The sequence below is a fragment of the Paramormyrops kingsleyae genome, chromosome 8, assembly GCF_048594095.1.
Source record: "Paramormyrops kingsleyae isolate MSU_618 chromosome 8, PKINGS_0.4, whole genome shotgun sequence".
In the NCBI taxonomy this organism is placed as follows: domain Eukaryota; kingdom Metazoa; phylum Chordata; class Actinopteri; order Osteoglossiformes; family Mormyridae; genus Paramormyrops; species Paramormyrops kingsleyae.
The window spans coordinates 19483643-19502674 of record NC_132804.1 but is presented as its reverse complement, the minus strand read 5'-3'; the positions used below and the strand labels follow the sequence as shown (position 1 = coordinate 19502674).

General features: G+C 49.9%; 1 protein-coding gene across 2 annotated transcripts in view; it reads left to right on the top strand.

The window, feature by feature from the left end:
• The window catches only part of LOC111851714 (plexin-A1-like), a 145845-nt gene that overhangs the window by 28265 nt on the left and 98548 nt on the right, over positions 1 to 19032 (top strand). For both annotated transcript variants that reach the window (XM_072715431.1, XM_072715430.1), the window contains exon 3: positions 8913 to 9095. In XM_072715431.1, the coding sequence (XP_072571532.1) occupies positions 8913 to 9095 (183 nt within the window). The remainder of the gene's footprint in view (positions 1 to 8912; positions 9096 to 19032) is intronic.

Genomic DNA, 19032 nt, shown 5'->3' with positions numbered 1-19032 from the left:
GATTAGCTCTGTGAGACCTTAGGTTAAAGCAATTTAACTAAACAGTGGTGTTCTTGATGATGTTCCACAGGCCTTGAGGGGGCAGCAGGGTGCGTCATACTATGTTCTTTTGAGGGTGCATCTCTGCTGCGGAGTCCCAGTATCCGTCCCTGTTGTTCTTTCTGACTTATATCCTAGGTACGTGATAGGCAGGTACTGCAGTGCTGCAGGTACTTGCGGACTGGGCCGGGACCTTGGGGGAATGCAGGGAATGTAGACCTGTGAGACGGCGCTTCCAAGGCAACGGCGCACATCTGACCAAACAAACATGATGGGTGGCTCTATATGGGAAGGGAGCCATGATCCTTGTCTCGCTGCCAGCCTTTCTGCCTGGCACATAACGACCTAGCAGTCAGTTCACGTCTACGTCGAGCACTATGATTCATGCTCTAAAAACCGCCTTGGCTGCTCATACGAAGGTCAAATTTTTTAATGAGACCATTATTACCTAAATGGTGTTTGGCTCCTCCCTGGGACTCGTTTAGTGTAATTTTCCTGGGTTTTGAAGCACCGGCGGCTGCAGGTGAGATCTGAGGATGGTTCGGCAGCTGTGGAACTAGAATGTTGATAGATGCTGCATGGAGGGTTGGCTTGTCACCAGGGGAGAACTGGTTTTTAACTCTGCCATTTCACATTCTTTTGGTCCCTTGTGTAAAATGCACCCCACTTCATCTCTCTAAGTGACTTCTGAGGTATGGAGCAGCTGGTCCAGTCTACACCTTGGGCACAGGCCTCCTCCCCAGCCACAACCCTGATGCAGATGAACCTTTCAAACTGTCTGGGCCACAAGTTATGGGCTAGTTTTTCTAACTTCCCTTTGGTTGTTTAATCGGTTCCCATCAGGTTAAACCGGGCATTTGACTATGTGCGGTAATCCCTCCCGCAGCTGATTTCCACGCCTCGCCCCTCCCTTTAGCAGTCTCTCCCCCTCCCGACAGTTGTGAGTAATCGCTTGCGATTGCCACGCCGTGTGCGGTTTTGATGTTTTGAATGCTAGACGCGGGCAGCAGCCTGCTTCCTGTGTGATGAAACGCTTTGCCGCCACCCAGACTGTGCTTCTGTCGCATTCGGCTCGTCGACCACAGCTGGGTGCTTGTGGGTAATGTGTACTGACAGCAGGCCAAGTGTCTAAGATTTGGACTCGATGCCAAGCCTTCGAGCAGTGGCTTGCTTACAAAACTGGGCCTCATATCCTATTTTTTTGTATTCTTTTATTTTTTTTGTGTGTTTTGCATGCATTTTCAAAAGCTTTTCATATACTCAGTGCCCTGCTTTATTAGGTATGCCTCACTAGTAGCTGGTTGGACTCCTTCGAACCTGCTTCGAAGGTAGAGGTTTTCTGTGTTCAGTGCAGTTTTTTTGCATGCCAACAAAGCTGTTTGCATTTGTGGCCTTCCTGTTAACTTTAAGGAATTTGCCCATTCTCCATTGACCTCTCTCATTGAGGAGTCATTGACTGGATGTTGATTTTTCTGTAAACTCTTGACGCTGTAGCACATGAAAATCCCTGATTAGTTGTTTCTGAGATGCTGGAACTGTCATGTCTCCTGCCAACAATCACACCACGTTTAAAATTACTTGCATCACTCAAACCATAACTGAACCTCTTGACCTTGTTTGTATGCTGCATGTATTCAGTTGCAGCCATGTGATTTGCTTTTTGGAGGTGTAGGATATCTGCATTTCCAAGCAGGTCTGCCTAATAAATTAGCCATTGAGTGTGCGTGTTCAGCATAGTACTGTTATGGGGGAAATAGGAAATGATTTGTTTCAATTATCCATGAACATGTGGAATTCCTCATGAATTGAATTGAGGACCGAGGAGCTTAGAAGCTTAAAATCCATTGTATTTCCACAGCATCCATTACAGTATTTGTGCCAGTCAAATTAGTATCTATTTATCCATTCAGAGTAACAGGGTTATTAAAGACACACACACACACACACACAACCTGAAGTTTGCTGGGTCCATGCCCATGGAAGGCTTTTCTGTTTCACCCTTAATAGGTAGAACTGTGAGGAGTTTTTTCATAAGCCTCATCTGAAGATGGAGTCCCTAGTTTAGGAAACTCCTTGATAGGCACTGAGGCGAAATGGTGAGCCCCTGAACCTGTCACATTGGTGATTAGGGGGCATCCTGTTACGTACATGGCGCCATCATACTAATGGTTTACATTGCACAGTAACACAGCTAGACAGAATAAGTATTAATCTTAACTAGTTGGCAGGAGCCGCAGGTAGGGGGGCGAAAGTGGAGTGCCACATTTGTTTGGCGGGCCGATGCTGTGTGTTGCGTGTCGTGTGCGGGGTGGCGTTCTGGCCTGGGGGGGGCATGTGCCATGAACTTGGTGTGAAGTGGGTGGGCTCTACAGGCGTGAATTTGACAGTGGGGAGGGGGTAAGTACAGGTGCTGTGGGTAGGGATGATGCCTTTCGGGTGAAGTGCAATGGCGATCGTCATCAATTTTCTATTTGATTTGTATCATCTTGCATTTAGAGCATCTGTAAAACTATATGCATTAAAAAAACTATAAACGCTTAAAAAGGTCTCGTTATCTGAAAAATGGCTTTGCTTTTAATACCATCCACTTAAAACTGTTAATGTCCTGGAGTGGATGTGAGCAGCTCCTGTTAACCGGGCCTCTCTGATGCGATCGTGTGGTGATCTCAGCTTAAGCTGTTTAATCTCTTATCAGTCATCTCTCCAAGTATGACTTGGGGTCTCATGGCAGAGTGGGGGCCCCTCTCCGCACACGGGGTTATTTGAAAATGCTTAATTCCTCCGTCCCCCGTAAGTGCCACTTGCTAGCTCTACAGATGTGAGGTGGTTTGTGGGGAAACGGGGGCAGCTGATTGGCTCCCCGTTGATTGTAGGTGTGTTTGGCTTGGCGCTCAGTCATCACAGATTTTGCAGCTCAGTCATTTTTCTTTTGGTATTTATCTAATTTGGATATATGGGGTCGAACGTGCCTTGTGTCCTCCTGCGTCTGCTTTCCGCTCTCATTGCCTGGATCAAAGGCATTTGAGTGAGGCCTCGCAGACTTACAAAAATAAATAAATAAAAATGAAAAGTGGCTCTTTCCGGGAAGGCAAGATGCCGAATCAATACAGTTCCGCGTGGGTGTTGCATCATGGGTGAAAATGCCTTGCCTGACCTCTTATCTCCTCTCTGTGAAAAGCATTCAACTCGCGGAGCCCTAACAAGGCGGTTATGATGCTAATGATGCTAATTGCCTCTGTAATTATTTATCGATTTCCAGAGCTTTGCCGTGTGGGTTGTGATCAAATGGTGGTGCTGCTCTGTTAATTTGTTCCTTATCTCCCCCTTTTCAGTCAGGCATGCAGCTGTACATGCACCCCCCCCCCCCCCCCCAACTGCTATTTGGGGAAATTTCAGTCCCTTGTGGGTCTCTCCCCAGTAGTTTCCGCACCGCACCAGGCTGTGGCCCCTGGTTAGGATTGCTCCGTTTACTCTCGTGTTTTTGGGGAACTGCTGACTGATGCCGCGTGTTAAGTCGGTGCTTTCTTCTGGAACGTTCTGGAAATCACCAGGGCATATCTCATTCATGCTGCAGCTGAAACCCTCAAGGACAAACCTGCAAATTCCTCACGTCCATGCAATCCCCCCCCCGTCCCCAAAGAGGGAGTGAGAGTGAACAGCAGTTACAAATAAAATCGATTCTGAAGGGGAGGGGGGGGGCACGGAATGAGCACAGCTGGTTTGCGCTGATTGCATGCTTCCGTTTTCTAAGCTAATCTTTATGTATGTTTTTTTTTTTTGTGTGTGTCAAAATCCCTCTGAAAAACGCTTGTGCCATGCTGATTCTAAAGGCAGCATCGTCTGGCTTTCTTTCCGTCGAAATGCAGTTTGATTTCGATTAGGCTTTTGTGTGCCCCCTCCCCCCTTGGATGCTTTGCAGATGCTGTCTTTGTTCAGGTAAATTTAAATATACAGCCTGTCCCATTTTTGCAAAAAAAAAAAAAAAAAACCTAAAACATAATTTGCTCTTTTATAGCAGAGAGGCAGTGCTGCCTGTGATATTGGGTGAATCCCAGTTGAAGTTTGTGGGGTCGATATGCAAAACACCCCCCCTCCCCTCTTTGTTCCTATGGTGCCTTGGGACTGGTAATGGTTGCAAGTGGTAAACAAGTGCTGAACGTGGTCCCTTTGCTAGCCGGCTGTAATTGGTTATGTGTAGTAAAGCTTGGGGGGGGGCTTGTGGGAGTGTGCAAAGTGGGTTTCACGCGGTAGGAGCCATCCTGGGGGGGCCCAGGTGCCAGAGGTGGGACTTTGACTGCCTATGAAATCTGTTGTCACGGTTACAGTCACAGAGAGTGTCATTTTTCAGACATGTTACGACTGGTACGTCTCTGCTTGCGCGTTGGGCCGGGCTGCGTGACTGTGTCGGTGGTCCTGCCGCTGTGGTGACGCGGCCTCACCCCTGCATCCTAGCCGATTGCACCGGCCGCCTCTTTCCACCGACACACGGCTGTCTTGTCCTGTGACACTACGCACTTCGTGCCGTAGCGCACCAACCTCCTTATTTTCAACACTGGCGCGTGTGTTAGACGCAACATCGCAGTTTTCCTGTGAATGTGTCCAGCTGGCAGCCGTCACATTTTTTTTATTTTCTATTTTGCGTGTAATCACAAGCATCTTATTTAACTCGTTGGAATGACACGCCGTTGCGATTCGTGGCGTGTCTGTGGGTCCCAGCTCAGGCACTTGCATCACTGGGTCAACCCCCCACATGTGGAAATCGCTCTGTCTGCTGCTTCTCTGGAGTTGCTCCGTCAACCCCCCCCCCCCCCCCCCTTCACTACTGTGATGCGTGGCTCCTCCCCCTTTCTGCAGTTGAGCCCGCAGTGCTGTTCTCCTAGACACTGGAGCTTAAATATCACTTTTATCGCTTTGGGGATAGTGATGTGGAAAGCTCTATGTCTGCTGCTTCTCCAGAGGTGTTCCTCTGAATACACACCCAACCCCCCCACCCCCATTGTGATATGTGGCCCGGACCCCTTTGCCCAGTTACAACTCGCGGACACTGGAGTTTAAACATCACAAACGCCGCTTGTGTCTGATACCAGGACATTTGATTGAGTAGCCAGTGAATGTCAAGCCTCTGTTTCCTGTGCGTGGGAGAGATTCTCTCTCTATGTCAGATGTGTGATGGCAAGGAAAATGGGAGACGAGTGTGGCACTCGGTTTCCGGAAACCGCGGCCGTGCCGTCGACGGGCCTCTCGGCGAGCGTCTAGCGGATCCGGATCTGATTAGCGGAGCGTGCGGGGATTGAGACGAAAGCCCCAGGGGTCTGTCCCTTGGGGGCGACCATCCCTTCTGTCTACTCATTAGCTTCTCATTAAAGGTCATGTCTCTTGTTTGCTTGTTTGGACTGAGCTAATTGCCCCTGGCAGGACTGTTCTCTAAGCACCATTAAACAGTCTGGAATCGAGAACAGACAGCTATTACGGAGACCTCTCTGCCGTATTTTGTAGTCTCTTGAAAGTGAATGCAACCTTCATCTCCATGATAATAAACTGCGTGTGCGTGTGGAGATGTGCGTAAATGGTGGTGAATGCAGAATAGGGGGTGGATGTGACGGGAGTGGGGAGACACGAGGTGTGCTGATGGCTTGAGGGGTGAACCCCTCCATTCCCCGCCCCCCGGCCCAAAATTTGTGGTATAAGGCAGGGAAAATGGGGCCACCAAAGAGCAGTGGAGGAAGGAGCTGTAATGGAACCCGAGTTCTAGGGCCTAGACAGGTCTTCTGAAGCTGCACGCAGGATCTCCATGTGTGCCAAGCACTTCCTACGCCAGCCTCGAAGCGGGGCTTCGTCTCAGCGGGGATGCAGCTGGGATTCAGGGCCTGCAGCAGTCGTCATGGTGTCAGGGAACAGTCTTAGGTGGGATCTAACATTGTAAATGAATATCAGCAGGGAAGGGAGCTTGTGGTTCGGGAGCTCGGGGGTGGGGCAGCTGCAGAATTACCTGGCTTTGTTTCTGCTCTTTTTTGTGTAGATTGTAAAAGTTATTGTGGCAGATGGTGGCATAAAATTCCCATCAAGGGGATACGGAGTCAAACACGAGCAGCCCACGTCGTTTGATATAAACGGCTCTTTAAAACACGGCTTTGGGTGGCTGACGAGTGTTACCATTTCAAGTTGCAAGTTGGCAACCCACCCCCCACCCCCCCATGAAAAAAATTCTACCGTCAGTGTGGTTTGTCTCTTGGCTGGGGGAGCGTGTTTTGTCTGCTACCTGTACTAGCCTTCTGTGCTTTTAGCTTTGACAGCAGAATGTAAGCCGCTCTCTGCATGTTTGCGTGCATGTGTGTGCGTGCATGTGTGTGCGTGCATGTGTGTGCGTGCATGTCCCCCTGTTTCACATTCCCCCCGCATCCACCGGTCCCTGGTTCCTGGGGCGATGGCGCCGTTTGGCCAGCCGTGGCGAGGCGAGGCCCGTGGATCGTATCGCCACGTATTATTAATGCCTCCTCCCGAGAGCTCAACCCAAAGGGGTGTTTAACCGTCTCAAACAACCCGAGAGACGAATTAACCCTCAGAGAGCCCCGCGCCTCCCCTCCCCATCCCTTTGCGCCGCTGATATGCTCCATTTTGTCACAAGCCCGTGGCGCTTAGATGACTGGCAGGCTGATGCGAGCAGGAGCCTGGCACAGATTTCTTGGGGGGGGGGGGGGGCGCCGAGAGCACTCAGCTGGTTGGCCGATACCCGCCTCCACGCTGGGCCGCAGGCTGACCTCTAGCTGTGCCTCTCCGTGTGGGCACTGATTTACCGATTCCTACCCAGATAGTATCACCAGCTGGTGCTGTCCAAGGATTTGGTGGTTGGGCGTTGGGGATGCGGGGGGGGGGCGGCTGGCAGGGTGACGGCTCTTTTTCTCACGGTGACATGGGCTCGTCATCTTCGGGGTGATAAGTGACACGTGCAGCCTAATGACTGTAAGGCTTTGGATTATTTTCGTTTTTCCTTCTTCCGTTTAATCTCTCTGATTTCCTCCCCCTAGTAGCAAAACTGAGAGTCTTGGGTTTAGTTGAGGAGGGGAAGTGAAAGATTATGGGGGGGCTGTGGGGGGGGGGGGGGGGGCGGTTGCCGTGAGAGTGAAACAGGGGAATCGCTTCCCCCGCAGTTCGCGGATCGCACAGGTGCGGGGGGGGGGCTGAGCTGTCAGAACCCGGTGACATTATGACCTTCCCCGTCATATTTACTACTAGCGAATGGGCCATGCTGGTTTACCTGATCACCAGCGTGATCCTTGAAATGCACCCACATGTTAACCCCCCCTCCCTGATTAGCCACTCTGTCCTTTTGCTCTTATTACTTTTCGAGACGCGTGTCATTAGTCTCGAGCCGCTGAGCTCGACATCGGCGGTGCCGTGGTGTGGCTCTGCGAGACGCGGCTAAATGAAGTTTACGGTAATGGATTTGCCGATAGCCAGACGCTCTGGTTTTCGCCGCTTTATTCTTTAACTGCCACCCACCCCCCGTTCCTTGTGTCTTGGGGGCCGGCATGGGCGGCTACACGCCCGATCCAATTTACCTTAGTGCTCAGATTCATTTTTAGGACGTTTTCTTGGCTGTTAGTGATGCAGTGGCTCCCGGCACTTTTGAAAGAGGCAGACTGTTTGACGGAGAGACAGACGTGAATAATTCGGTATTTTTAGGAGAAGGAGCGGCGTGGCCGATGTGTGCACCATTACCATAATCAGCCCGCCAGTCCCAGGGCGGCTGCCGTGTCATTTGCAGCCAGTTTCAGAAGCTTCTCTCTTTCCAGGCGCACTCTGTCCTGTGTCTCTGGGGGGGGCAGGGGCACCGGCTCTGTGGGGGCTGCTGGCAGGGAGCAGAACGACAGCAGCGGCTTCTGTTTACTCGAGCGGCTGTGCTGTGATCCAGGCTGCTAACTAGGAAAGGCTAGCAGCTAATGCTAATACATTGCCCACAAGGTCATCGATGGGCGATCTCACTCCCAATTCTACTCCACTCTGCCCAGCATCTATAGCCCAGCTGGATCCCTCAGAGGTGCTATGTCCTGCTTGTTCTCCTTCCTGTTCAAGGGTTAGGGTTAGCGTTGGCATGGGGGACCTGGGAGGAGGACACTAGGAAACGCGGAGGTGCCTCTTCCGACCAGAGGGGGAGAAATGGGCATCGCCATGGTGACTGATGCTTCCCAACCTGAATGGGGCCGCTGGGGAAAGTGAAAGATCTTTTACAATGGCAGCGGAACAGGAAATCTAGCGGGATATCGTACATATTTTTCTTTCTGTGTTTACTGCGGGTGGCCTTTTTCACAAAAATAAAGCAAGTTAACAGCGTTTGCTGTGTGTGAGTCAGTGCTTAGCAGGCGTCTGTGAACAACACAGGTTTTCCTCGCCCTTTAAAGTTGAGTCGTTAACACTTGGCCCAGTCCAAAGGGGGAGGGGACCTCAAACAGCCTCGGGAAAGGAAAGCATCCTTTGGTGTGTATTACTGATGCTGCCTAAATGAATTCCTGGTTTGTGTGCAATTAAATGATTCATTATTTGCACTTTTCACACGGTCAGGTACTTAGTGCCCTTTCTGGAAATCGCAGCCCCTTCAGGGTGGATTCAATACCACCCCCCCCTCCCCCACCACAACTTGGTTTAATAGCTTGAAACTCCAACATCCAAATCTCCATCTCGCTGGTGTTTGCGTGTGTTCCCAGAGTGCACTTTCTCCTGAATGAATCACAGAAATCCGAAAGCCTGTGAGGTTTTATTCGCAGGATTGCAGCCTGCTAGCTGAGCCGACATACTCCACGCTTCCTTGCGATGTGGTTTCTGCATGGTTGGATCTGCCGGCCCGCTGACGTCTCATTCTCTTCGCCGCTCCACAGCCCTTGCGCATCGACGACAACTTCTGCGGGCACGACTTCAACCAGCCCCTGGGGGGCACCAGCACCATCGAGGGCATCCCCCTCTTCGTAGACCGGGAGGAAGGCATGAGTTCGGTGGCAGCCTACAATTACCGCGGCAACACTGTGGTCTTCGCCGGCACCCGTGGCGGGAGGATGAGGAAGGTAAGAATTTGAACCGGACCATTCATTCATTCATTCATTCATTCATTCAGCTTTTCTTACCATGCCAGTCCTTGCTTTAGTCCCCAATGCTGCTGTTAAAGTAGGCAGTTTTGAAGATAAAATAGCTGAGCAGTATGTCATTATTACTGCCCAATGTGAAAATGTTCTTTTTTGAAAGCATGTTTTTTTTTTTTTTTTTTTGGGAGGGGGGGGGGTGTTTTTTCTTTCAGTTAAATTTAATTTTTTATGTGTATGTGTGACTGTTCAGAATGCTTTTCTGAGTGGAGAGGTGAGCCCTAACTGGGGCTCACACAACATGCACAAGATGCCCTCCTCCACCCCCCCCAAACTGAAATGGGTTGCTCATTCCTTGCGGTGGAATGGCAGTGATATTCGTGCAAACGCTGCAGGGCTGTGTGTGTGTGTGTGGAGGGGGGGGGGGGTGGTGACAGAGCAGAAATGGTACACTGCTGTCACCCCAACCCCCCCCCCCCCGTCACTTCCGTTGCAGTGGCATGATGTCTGGCTGCAGTCTGCCTGGGTTTTGGTGTTTAGTTCTTAGCAGAACTGGAACGCTGTAGCATTTTATATAATGACACTGCATTTCAAGTGATGCTGCAGCCAGACACCGGTTTACCGTTTCCTCCATTCATCCGTACATCCCATTTCTGTGGCCGCTCGCTGTAAGATGAGGGGCGGTCTGAGGAGACGGGGGAGGATGTGCAATGGGACGCCATTCCTCTATAGTCAGGCACACACACACACACACACACACACACACACACACACTCACTCACTCGCTGCACACTCTGTGTGTTCTTTGGCTGAGCGGATGGACACAGCGGAGCCATTGGGAACTGTGGTGCCAGCAGTGATTTCTGGGTATTGTCAGCTCTGTGCATGTATGAGAAGCGTCACCCGGGAGCAGGGGGCTTGCGTAGGTGGGGGGGGGGGGGGGGGGTATTGAGATATTGACCGCTGTGCTTTCTCTGTCACTCAGTGTTTTTATTGCTTGTTCTTGTGCATTAAACTGCCTGCCACGTCCTAATGAAATGTTAAGCTTATGTCTATTGACGCGGCAGTTTCCGGCCTTGCTGCAGGCCTGTCTCATACAGGCCACGGCAGCCTTATCGATTCCTTCCTATTATGAGTGGCTGGAGGGGCGTGGGGGGGGGGCGTGGCCACGATCTCTGGCCGGGGGGGGGCGTGGGCACGATCTCTGGCCGGGGGGGGGGCGTGGCCACGATCTCTGGCCGTAGGGAGGGGGCGTGCTAATGGTGCGTTCCATTTGCCTTCAGATCCAAGTTTCGGTTGCCGAGATTACGTCTCATCTGCTAAAAACTTGGGAAAACCAAGTCTGATGCGTTCCATTTGCCATAGAAGTAGCAATACCATGGTCCCATATCAATTTTTTGCTTAGCCAGACAACTTGCCGGATTTAAGGTGCCTCAGTTTAAATGGGCTTTTATCTTCGTTCACTTACATTAGCCCGAACTAACTTAAATCCGACAAATAATCTGACTAATCATGAAATCCAATTCTAGCCCGGTTGATTGTTAGCCATTGTTAGCAATACCAGTTGATAGCACATTACGCGCGATGCTTTATGTATAAAATAGCAACATGTCCACTGTTGAGCGTGCATGTTGTCACTTACGGCTTCAAAAATCAGAATCCGACTTGGAATCTGAGTTCCGAGGGCAAATGGAACGCATCATAACTTCCCGTATCGTTGTGCTGTGTCGCACTTGTGTTCTGATTGGCTAGCTTGGGATCATTGCCTAGAAGAATAGAGAATGGGCGTGTTTTGCCATTCTTGCCATCCATGTTTCCCGCAGAACTCATCCAGGCTGCCACTAGTGTTCTTACTGATCACATTTGTTGCCATGATATCATAGTGTCTGTGTTATAAAAATGTGTAAAGCATAATATTCATTGCTCAGTCATCCCTATATGCATATTTTTGATTGGTTTATTATCTCTTGAATTATGCTAACGTCAGAATTTCTTTTGAGAGGATTATACTGTACAATGCTGCATAATAGTGTACAATGTCCTTTAGTATTACTGTTTTTAATGTTGGTAATGTCTTACTATGTGTAATTTATTCATTAAACTTTATGTACACGAAAATCACATTACAGTGGTACCTCGGTTCTCGAACTTAATCCGTTCCGAACTCCGGATCGAATCCTAAAAAGTTCGAGTTCTGATTGAATTTTTCCCATAATAAATAATGGAAAACCAATTAATTGGTTCCCGGCCCCCCAAAATTACACCTAAATATGTTTTTTTTTGTATTTTTTTTTTTTTTTTTTTTTTTAGCATTTAAACACAAAATGAACAGGATAAAACAAGAGCAGCATTTTTTTCTTAATGTCGTCCAAAACGATAAAGATCTTAACTCAACATTACCCCTGTCCTATCGTCCGCTCCATCCGTGTGCCACGCCCCCTCGTTAACCTCGTGTGGGATCCCCATGTGATCAGCTGTTTCTGGTTGTTTTCATTAGTCCTCTGTATTAAGTCCGCGTTTCAGTTTGTTTCCCCAGTCCGGTCATTGGGTGCGTTCGACTTGCTTACAGCGCTGGCTTAAAGCAACGCATTCTGATCCTGACGCAATGCATTACGGTTAGATGCATTGCGACCTCTCACCCGGCTGCACAAACTGGAACCGCCTCCGTGACGACACACCTTTGCCCTTATTGACTGAAGAGTTTAGTTACACGCATGACGTTTGTATCCAAGGCAATTCCGATGCGTAATCTGCTATTTCTCCCGAATATCACGTAAAGCAGTGAGAACTGGTTTTCAGTTAATTTACCTGGTAAAATAAAGTTTAAATAAATGACATAAATGCTCTAATAGTACACGTAAGTTAGAAGTATATTTATTGTTAGTTACTGTAATGTTGCGCTGCTTTATTTGGTTAATCGTCCAGTCTGTGAAGAAGGCATTCAAGTAAGAATTGCATTGTAGTATGACTCATTTCCTGGCGCGTACAATTTATATTAGGTCAACGTTCACGGTTCGACTTCTGATATTCAGATAGAGTTCTAGGTCAAACTGGTTTGTTCGACTTTCAAGAAATTCCAGTTCTAGTGAGTTCGAGAACCGAGGTACCACTGTATATATGGGGTCTGTGGATGGCTCCCCCCTATCTGTGGTTGCTCTTGAAATGTATCATCCATTGATATGGGGGGGGCTACTGCAATAAAAATATACTACTAACAATGATGATACATGAATTTTTTTTATACTAATTGTGTAATATAATTATTGTATGCTATTATACTTATTAATAATGAAGTAGTCGATGCGTGGCACCGTGAGTTAGGACTCCGTGTCCGTGATCAAAAAGTTGCTGGTTCATATCCCATGGATGGCGGAGTGATGTCACTGTTGCCCCCCCCCCCCCCCCCCCCTCCTTGAGCGAGGCTCTTAAACCCCAGCTGTTTCAGGGACTGACTGACCCTGCTTTCTTAATTGTAAGTCATTTTGGATAAAAAGCGTCTGCAAAATGAAAGAATGTAATGCGGCTGTGATAAATATGGCACATCATGGCAGTCACGGTTAGAAATGCTTTTGCTTCGTCTCTGTGTAGCCTGTAAGCTTGACCTTTGACCCTCCACGTGCGGACTTGAAAGCCATTTCACGTTGGGACCTAATGTGTCATCCGGTGTTGGGAAAGGTCCCCCCACGGGAGTTTAATTGTAGAGTTTGATAACGTTGAAAAGTATCCTGGTAACGCAGTTTATCAAATGCTGAGCCACTTAAACGGAGGAGATGGACTCGGAGCTGGCAGTTTTAAGGCTGCCTGATAAGGGCACAGATGCTAATGCTGCATGAAGAGAAGCCTGGTGAGATGGTATCGCCGCTCGCTCAGCATCGCTGCTGATTAAGGTCACGGCGATGCAGGGCGCTTTTGCTGGCTAAGGCTGTGGCTGTTTCTCGCAGATGTTGCGGTTTGTGTCACTGTGCTCTTTCTTTCTTCTGAGACATTGTCTCTGCCAGTCAGGTTATGGGTTTCTCAGTGCTGGGCTGTAAACATGGCCGTAATCCATATGAGAGGCATGTTGTTTTGGGCGCTTTAAGCACATGTTTGGTGGATGTTATGTGTGACTGGGGGAGCAAATCAAACTTTCTTTTAAACTAATTTCTGAGACGCTTTCATGTCCCACGAGGGTGCGAGCTGTACCCTGTTGCCGGGGTTACTTTAGACCCCGAGGACTCCTGTGCGGCCCCTTGGTTTGTTCCCCTCTGGTTGGGAATTTTCTACAAAGGGAAAGCAAACAGCTCAGAGGCAATGAGGTGATCAGAAGCAGCGCTTTGATTTAATTTTGCTCCCACTTCCTTTCCTTGGTGAGTCTCCTTCATGGTACAGAAAAGGCTCAGTCTGGGGCATCGCTGTGACTCCTTGCCCCGCTGACTCTATTTCTGTGCCGTTGGGATCGAAGGTTATGTGTGGTTACTTGTGTTTAAGCTAACTGGGTTTAGGTATCGTCTAAAAATCGAGCTGATTTTGCCGTTGCGGCCATCTGACGCAGAAGCCTGTCGTGCAGTCGTGACGCATCCTCCTGGCGCTGCTCGGTGAGGTTTGACTCAGAGCTTTAGCAGCTTGTTGAAGATGGAACTTTTAGTGACAGCAGTGGGAGCATGAAGATGTGATCGTCACCTCTGAGTGGCAGCTGATGGCTCACTTTTCAGTCACTGCCTTTGTGTCTGTGTGTGTGAGAGAGAGAGAGAGAGAGAGGGAGGGAGAGATAGAGAGAGATTTGACTTTGTGGGGATAACCTCTGATGAAATGACCTCCTGAAGATAGTAGCTCCTGAAAAAAAGTTTTTTGTTTTTTTTTGTAGGCCAAAAAACATGCCCTCGAGGTTCCAGCACTTTCTGTCGCATTACTGCTTGGGGTTGGATTAGGGAATTGTGAAGCACATCGATCCCACAGAGGCAGAAATGCACGTGTGGGGGGCGTTGGAGAACACCAGGGCTTTGTGGGCCGTGTTCTTTACACCCAGGGAACAGCTGACGTCCTCTTGGCTCAGCTGTCACTTAACCTTTGACCTCGGTCACAACTGCATCTCCCCACCTGTGTTAAAACGTGGGACGGCTACGCGGCGGGAGTTCGATCTGTCCCGGAGATTCACGTTTCACACAAGGAGTCAGAGTGCAAGGTTTGCTTGCGGCTGTTTTGTGTTCCTTTATGCCTATTTATGGAAGCATGTTATTGTTCTGCCCTGCCAAAATCTCCAGGAATTTCCAACCGTACCCCGGCATCGAGGCGCTCTGTCTGCGTCTGCGGACAGGCCTACATTCTCTTCCATTTCCGTAAGTGGCAGGGTCACCTCTGAACGGCGTGTGCGCCAGGTTCTTTACCGTCGTCTCCCGGGGTACCCCAGGGCAAGGTTATATTCTCCTCAGTGTCCTGACGATGTGCTAGTGGGTGCAAGCTGTGATATACGTGAACTTGGTGATCCTGAACTGCGGTGACATCTTACCTGTCAGGTTTGTGTCCTCCAGAGTAAATTCCCGTCTCCTGACGTTCGAGTCCTTCCTGACGGAAGAGGCCTGCCTGGCCATCACTTTCTGCTGTGATTGCCTAGATTTTTGGTGTGGGGGTGGGAGAAGTGTGACACGGTGGGAGACCGGGGCTAGCCTTGAGGTTGAGAATGTGGCAGGGTATGCGACTCACTTTGTGGCTTTTGTGTGCCGACGGCTCCAGAGGTGAAGACTCTTTAGGCCCGCTATGAGCCTTCGTTCATTTGATCTCCCGCAGTCTTTAGAGACAGGCCTGTTCTTCTGCCTCGTGGCAGAAAGGTTCCCTCTCAGAGGGGAGGGGTTGGGATGGGAGGGGTGGGGAATTGGGGCACCTCGAGGCCCCGGAACCTGTGGTTCTGCTCGGCTCTGCGGGCTCCTGATTGTCAAGTGGCCTTTATGATCTTCCAGAGGATTCTGCAATCAGCCAACAAGGGCACTTGAACACAAAAGACACTAAAAGCGATGGCGGGCCGCCTCCTGTTGGCCAGGGCTGGGGTCCTTTCTTCCCCACGCTGTCCTTTATCCCGGAGCCTCTCTGCATGCCTGAGTCAGGTACTCTTCCTCAAAGTGGGACTCCTCTACTTGGCTGGCCTTCTGGACTTTTAATGAACCGGCCTACTTTCCTCTCCAATACCAAGAATCAATGTTCAAAGACACCGTCTACAGGCTGCTGTGGTAGTGTAGCGTTCCTTGTGAGGCTTTAGAACGTTTCCCTGCACTGTGCTGGTGATCTTTGGACACGTGCATATTGGGCTGCAGTTCATCCTATTCCAGCAAGTCCTAGATTTACCACAGAGCAGTGCGATCTCCTCCTCCTGAAATGGGCTCCCCCCTGGGTGTAACGTTGAGAGGTCCCTCCAAGCTGGGCATAGAAGAATGGAACAGGGAATTCTGGGATTCCCCCCCCCCCCCCCCACCTATGATAGACTGGCGGTTAATGCACAATAAGTCTCATTTCCTCATTAATTAGCTTGCAGTTCTTATAATGGACCTCCCCTAATCTCAGTCTTCTGTGTTTTTCTTGCTGCTGTGATTATCGCTAATAATTTAATAATGAGTTTAATTAATGACATTTCTAAGCACCGCATTTCTGTCCATGTATGTGTCTGTGTATAATATGGTGATGGGGGGGGGTTCGTTATACCTTGCAGTTGCCTAAGTACATCTACTTCAAAGTGCAAAGTGGGTTAAGTTCTCGAAGTACCCTGGGGATGGGATCATGTGAGTTGACATGTTGAGGCACCGCAGCAGAGACTTCGCTGTTCATTACTGTCCTTGCTAATTTCCTCTTTACCATCATTTGCTAATTTCACCTCTACAGTCCTCGCCATAAAACTTTATTTCCCCATTTTCATATATTTTCGTTCTGTTTGCTTGCTTCTGTAGATGGTAATTTGGATTCTCGTCAGCTGTTTCCCGTAACACATGCCATTTTGTTCCAAGCAGTTACTCTCCCGAAATAGTCTGGTTTACAACGCGTAACATTTTTTTGCCGCGTGTTTATCTTTTCAGTCGCGTAACTTGCATACATTTCTGCCTCTTATTGTTTTCGAGTACAACTGATTATTGTTATAAAACATTCTTCCAAACAAATACTTTCCCAGTAGTTACACGTTCCTCTGCATTCGGCATCGCTCCGTGAAAAGCCCTGATCCTTTCGAATGGCCGTATGGGGACCCAAATTGGAGCCAGAGCACTGTGTGGGGGCTGCAGTGCATTGTGGGAGTTCACTTTTGCGAGATTGTAGTCAGCGCTTTGGCTCCGGTTCTCCGGATCTGATCCTATGAAATGTCTGGGAACTCGGGAACATGAGACACAAGGTCAAACGGTATGGCGTGCAGCTGCCTGTGCCCGCCATCGAAGCATTTTTGCCCATGCATCTCCGCAGTCAAATCTCTTCAGAAATCGACTTCCGTGGCTTGTTAGTCTAAAAGGGGCATTGCAGTAGGTGGGGGGAAAAAAAATCTATTTGCCAACAGAGAAACCTTCATTGCGCATAGAGGATGCATTTCTGTTGTGTAGTTAATCCTGCTGTGCCCTGTGTGCTTTCGACTTCACCTTTCACCCTGGAAGCAATGATGTAATCACTGGAACTCCCCCATTAAAGAGAGTAATGGGACCGTGAGCCACCCAGCCTGAAAATGGTGCGCAAGTGATTTTGCAGAGTATAAATATGATCAATCTGAGACAGCGTAAATCTTTAGTTCCAGGGCGATGTTAGGCGCTTTAGGCGGTAAGCGGCACCTCGAGCTTTGTAGAAAAATGCTCAAATTCCTCCTCGTTATGACGCATCAATCATGTGTGGCACTGAAGCATATGGTTTTAATGTGAGCGATCCGTTTCCTGCAAACATGTCGTTTCCCACATGTTAATACGTCTGTGCTGCAGCTTGCCGTTATGCTACGGCGTGGAGGGTGTCGATCCATCTCCCTAACCAGCAGAGACTGGGGGGGGGGGGACTTTCTGCATGGCTCCTTCTCCATGAGGCCCGGCTCGGTGGCAGCTCCACCCCCCGGCTGGTTTAGTAGTAATGTGAACACAGCGCCCCTCCTGTCTTTCTCTCCCGGGGGGGGCTAACTGAAACGTCTTCTCCAGACTTTGCCAGCCCCCCCCCCCCACCTTCTCTCCTCTTGTTTGTGATCAAAGATGCTGCTAGTTTTTCTGCCTTTGTGGATCACTGGAGCTTCCTCTTCCTCATTTATTCCTGCCCTCATTAAGGTGGTGTTGGAGATCGTGTGCTCTGGGGGTGGGGGGGAGGAATGGGGGCTGATCTGGAAGGGATCCAATGTAGCGAGGCCGGCTGTGGGCCTCCCGTTCTGTCTGACGGGGGCCTCGTTAAACCCAGCCTCTGCCAAACCTTCAAAAGGGGGCTTCTTATGCCCCCCCAGTCTGCAGAGATCCGTCCCAAAGGTATTCGGCCTCCAAGGTCATGAATAATGAATGTGTGTGCTGGTGTTGGCTCCCCGAAAGCTGGGTCCTGCCTGTGAGCCTGGGCCCCAGTCCCCCTGGGCACTCTGGCCTGGTTGAGCTTCTTTTAAAATATGCCCCCCCCCCACCACAAGCCCTTTGTTGTGATTCATTGCCAGTCCGTAATTTATCCATCCTGACAACAATGATAGCAGTTGGGGGGGGGGGGGGGGCATTTAATGTATTTATGAATTCGTTTCGATGACTTAAACATGCACGTGTGATTGGTAAAATCCAAGCACTCCTCCTCTCTTCCTTGATGAGCATGTCGCAAAATATTTTCCACGGGGGAGAAGCCATGCAACATGCCATGTGATTGTCTGAGTGCCAGCCCCCCCCCCCCCGGGCAAACATGCACACCAGCTGCGTGAGCCACAGGCTCCCACGCTGCCAGACCTGAGGTGGCAGATTACCTTCTGGCTCACTCCTGGTCCTCCAGATATGTGCCCGGCCCGTTCTCATGATACGCCTGTTCCCAGACTCGGGCCTCACTGACGGGAGGCCAGTCTTCCGCTTGACTGGCTGCCGTAACTGAAGTCTGCCTCAAATGAATGCAAACCAAACACGGTGTACAGTTACGTAAATATGACCACTTATGCTTTGGTGCTGCTGTGCCGTGCGTGACCCCCTGACTGTCCGCTGGCCTGGGTGCCTATCAACTACCCACCTGTCTGGGACTATTGTTTGATTTCTGTTTTGCCAGCGGTTTCCGTGGTGAAGAGAGGGTGTTGGGCATTGAAGAATGCAGGAAGGCAGCTGAGAGTGCCAGCAGGACCTCCGTGTGACAGCACGCCTTCAGGTGTCCCGCGTCTATGTTGTGATGCCAGAAGAGACAGAAGATAAAATAGTGCAGTTTTTCCTAATCCGGGCCTCGGGGACCCACAGCCGGTCCACATTTTTGCTCCCTCCGAGCTCCTGATAGGGTAGCAAAAAAAAAATTTGGGTTGTCTGTGGATGTCTGAGAATTGTATTGGGAAACACTGGGCTAGGGGGTGCTGGCCCATGTGTGAGGCACTGAATTACCAAAATAAAATTTGGGAAAATTCACCACCGGGGAAAATGTGTGTCCTTGGGAGGCACAGGGTGGGGGCGATGTTCACAGTTGGGTCATGGTGCTCCCAGGTGCTGGTTGGTTCTGGACTGGGTTCTGGCAGTGAGGGTCCTCTCACAGGTAGCTGTCTTTAGGGAAGCCTGCATGTGTCTTGTAGTCACCTCTCTCTGCCACCTTTTTCGGGGAGTTTAATTGGCATCAGTCAGGCTGCTGCTGGGGGGCTTTATTAGCCCCCGGCTGTGAGGAATCGGGGCAGCCGGTGCTGCGCTGACTTTCTGGCGGTCTTGCCCCCTGACGCCCTAAGTCTCTGCCGGGGTGGGGGGGAGATCTACGAGGAGTTAGATCCCAGTTGACACGTGTCACGGCTCAGAGTTCGACC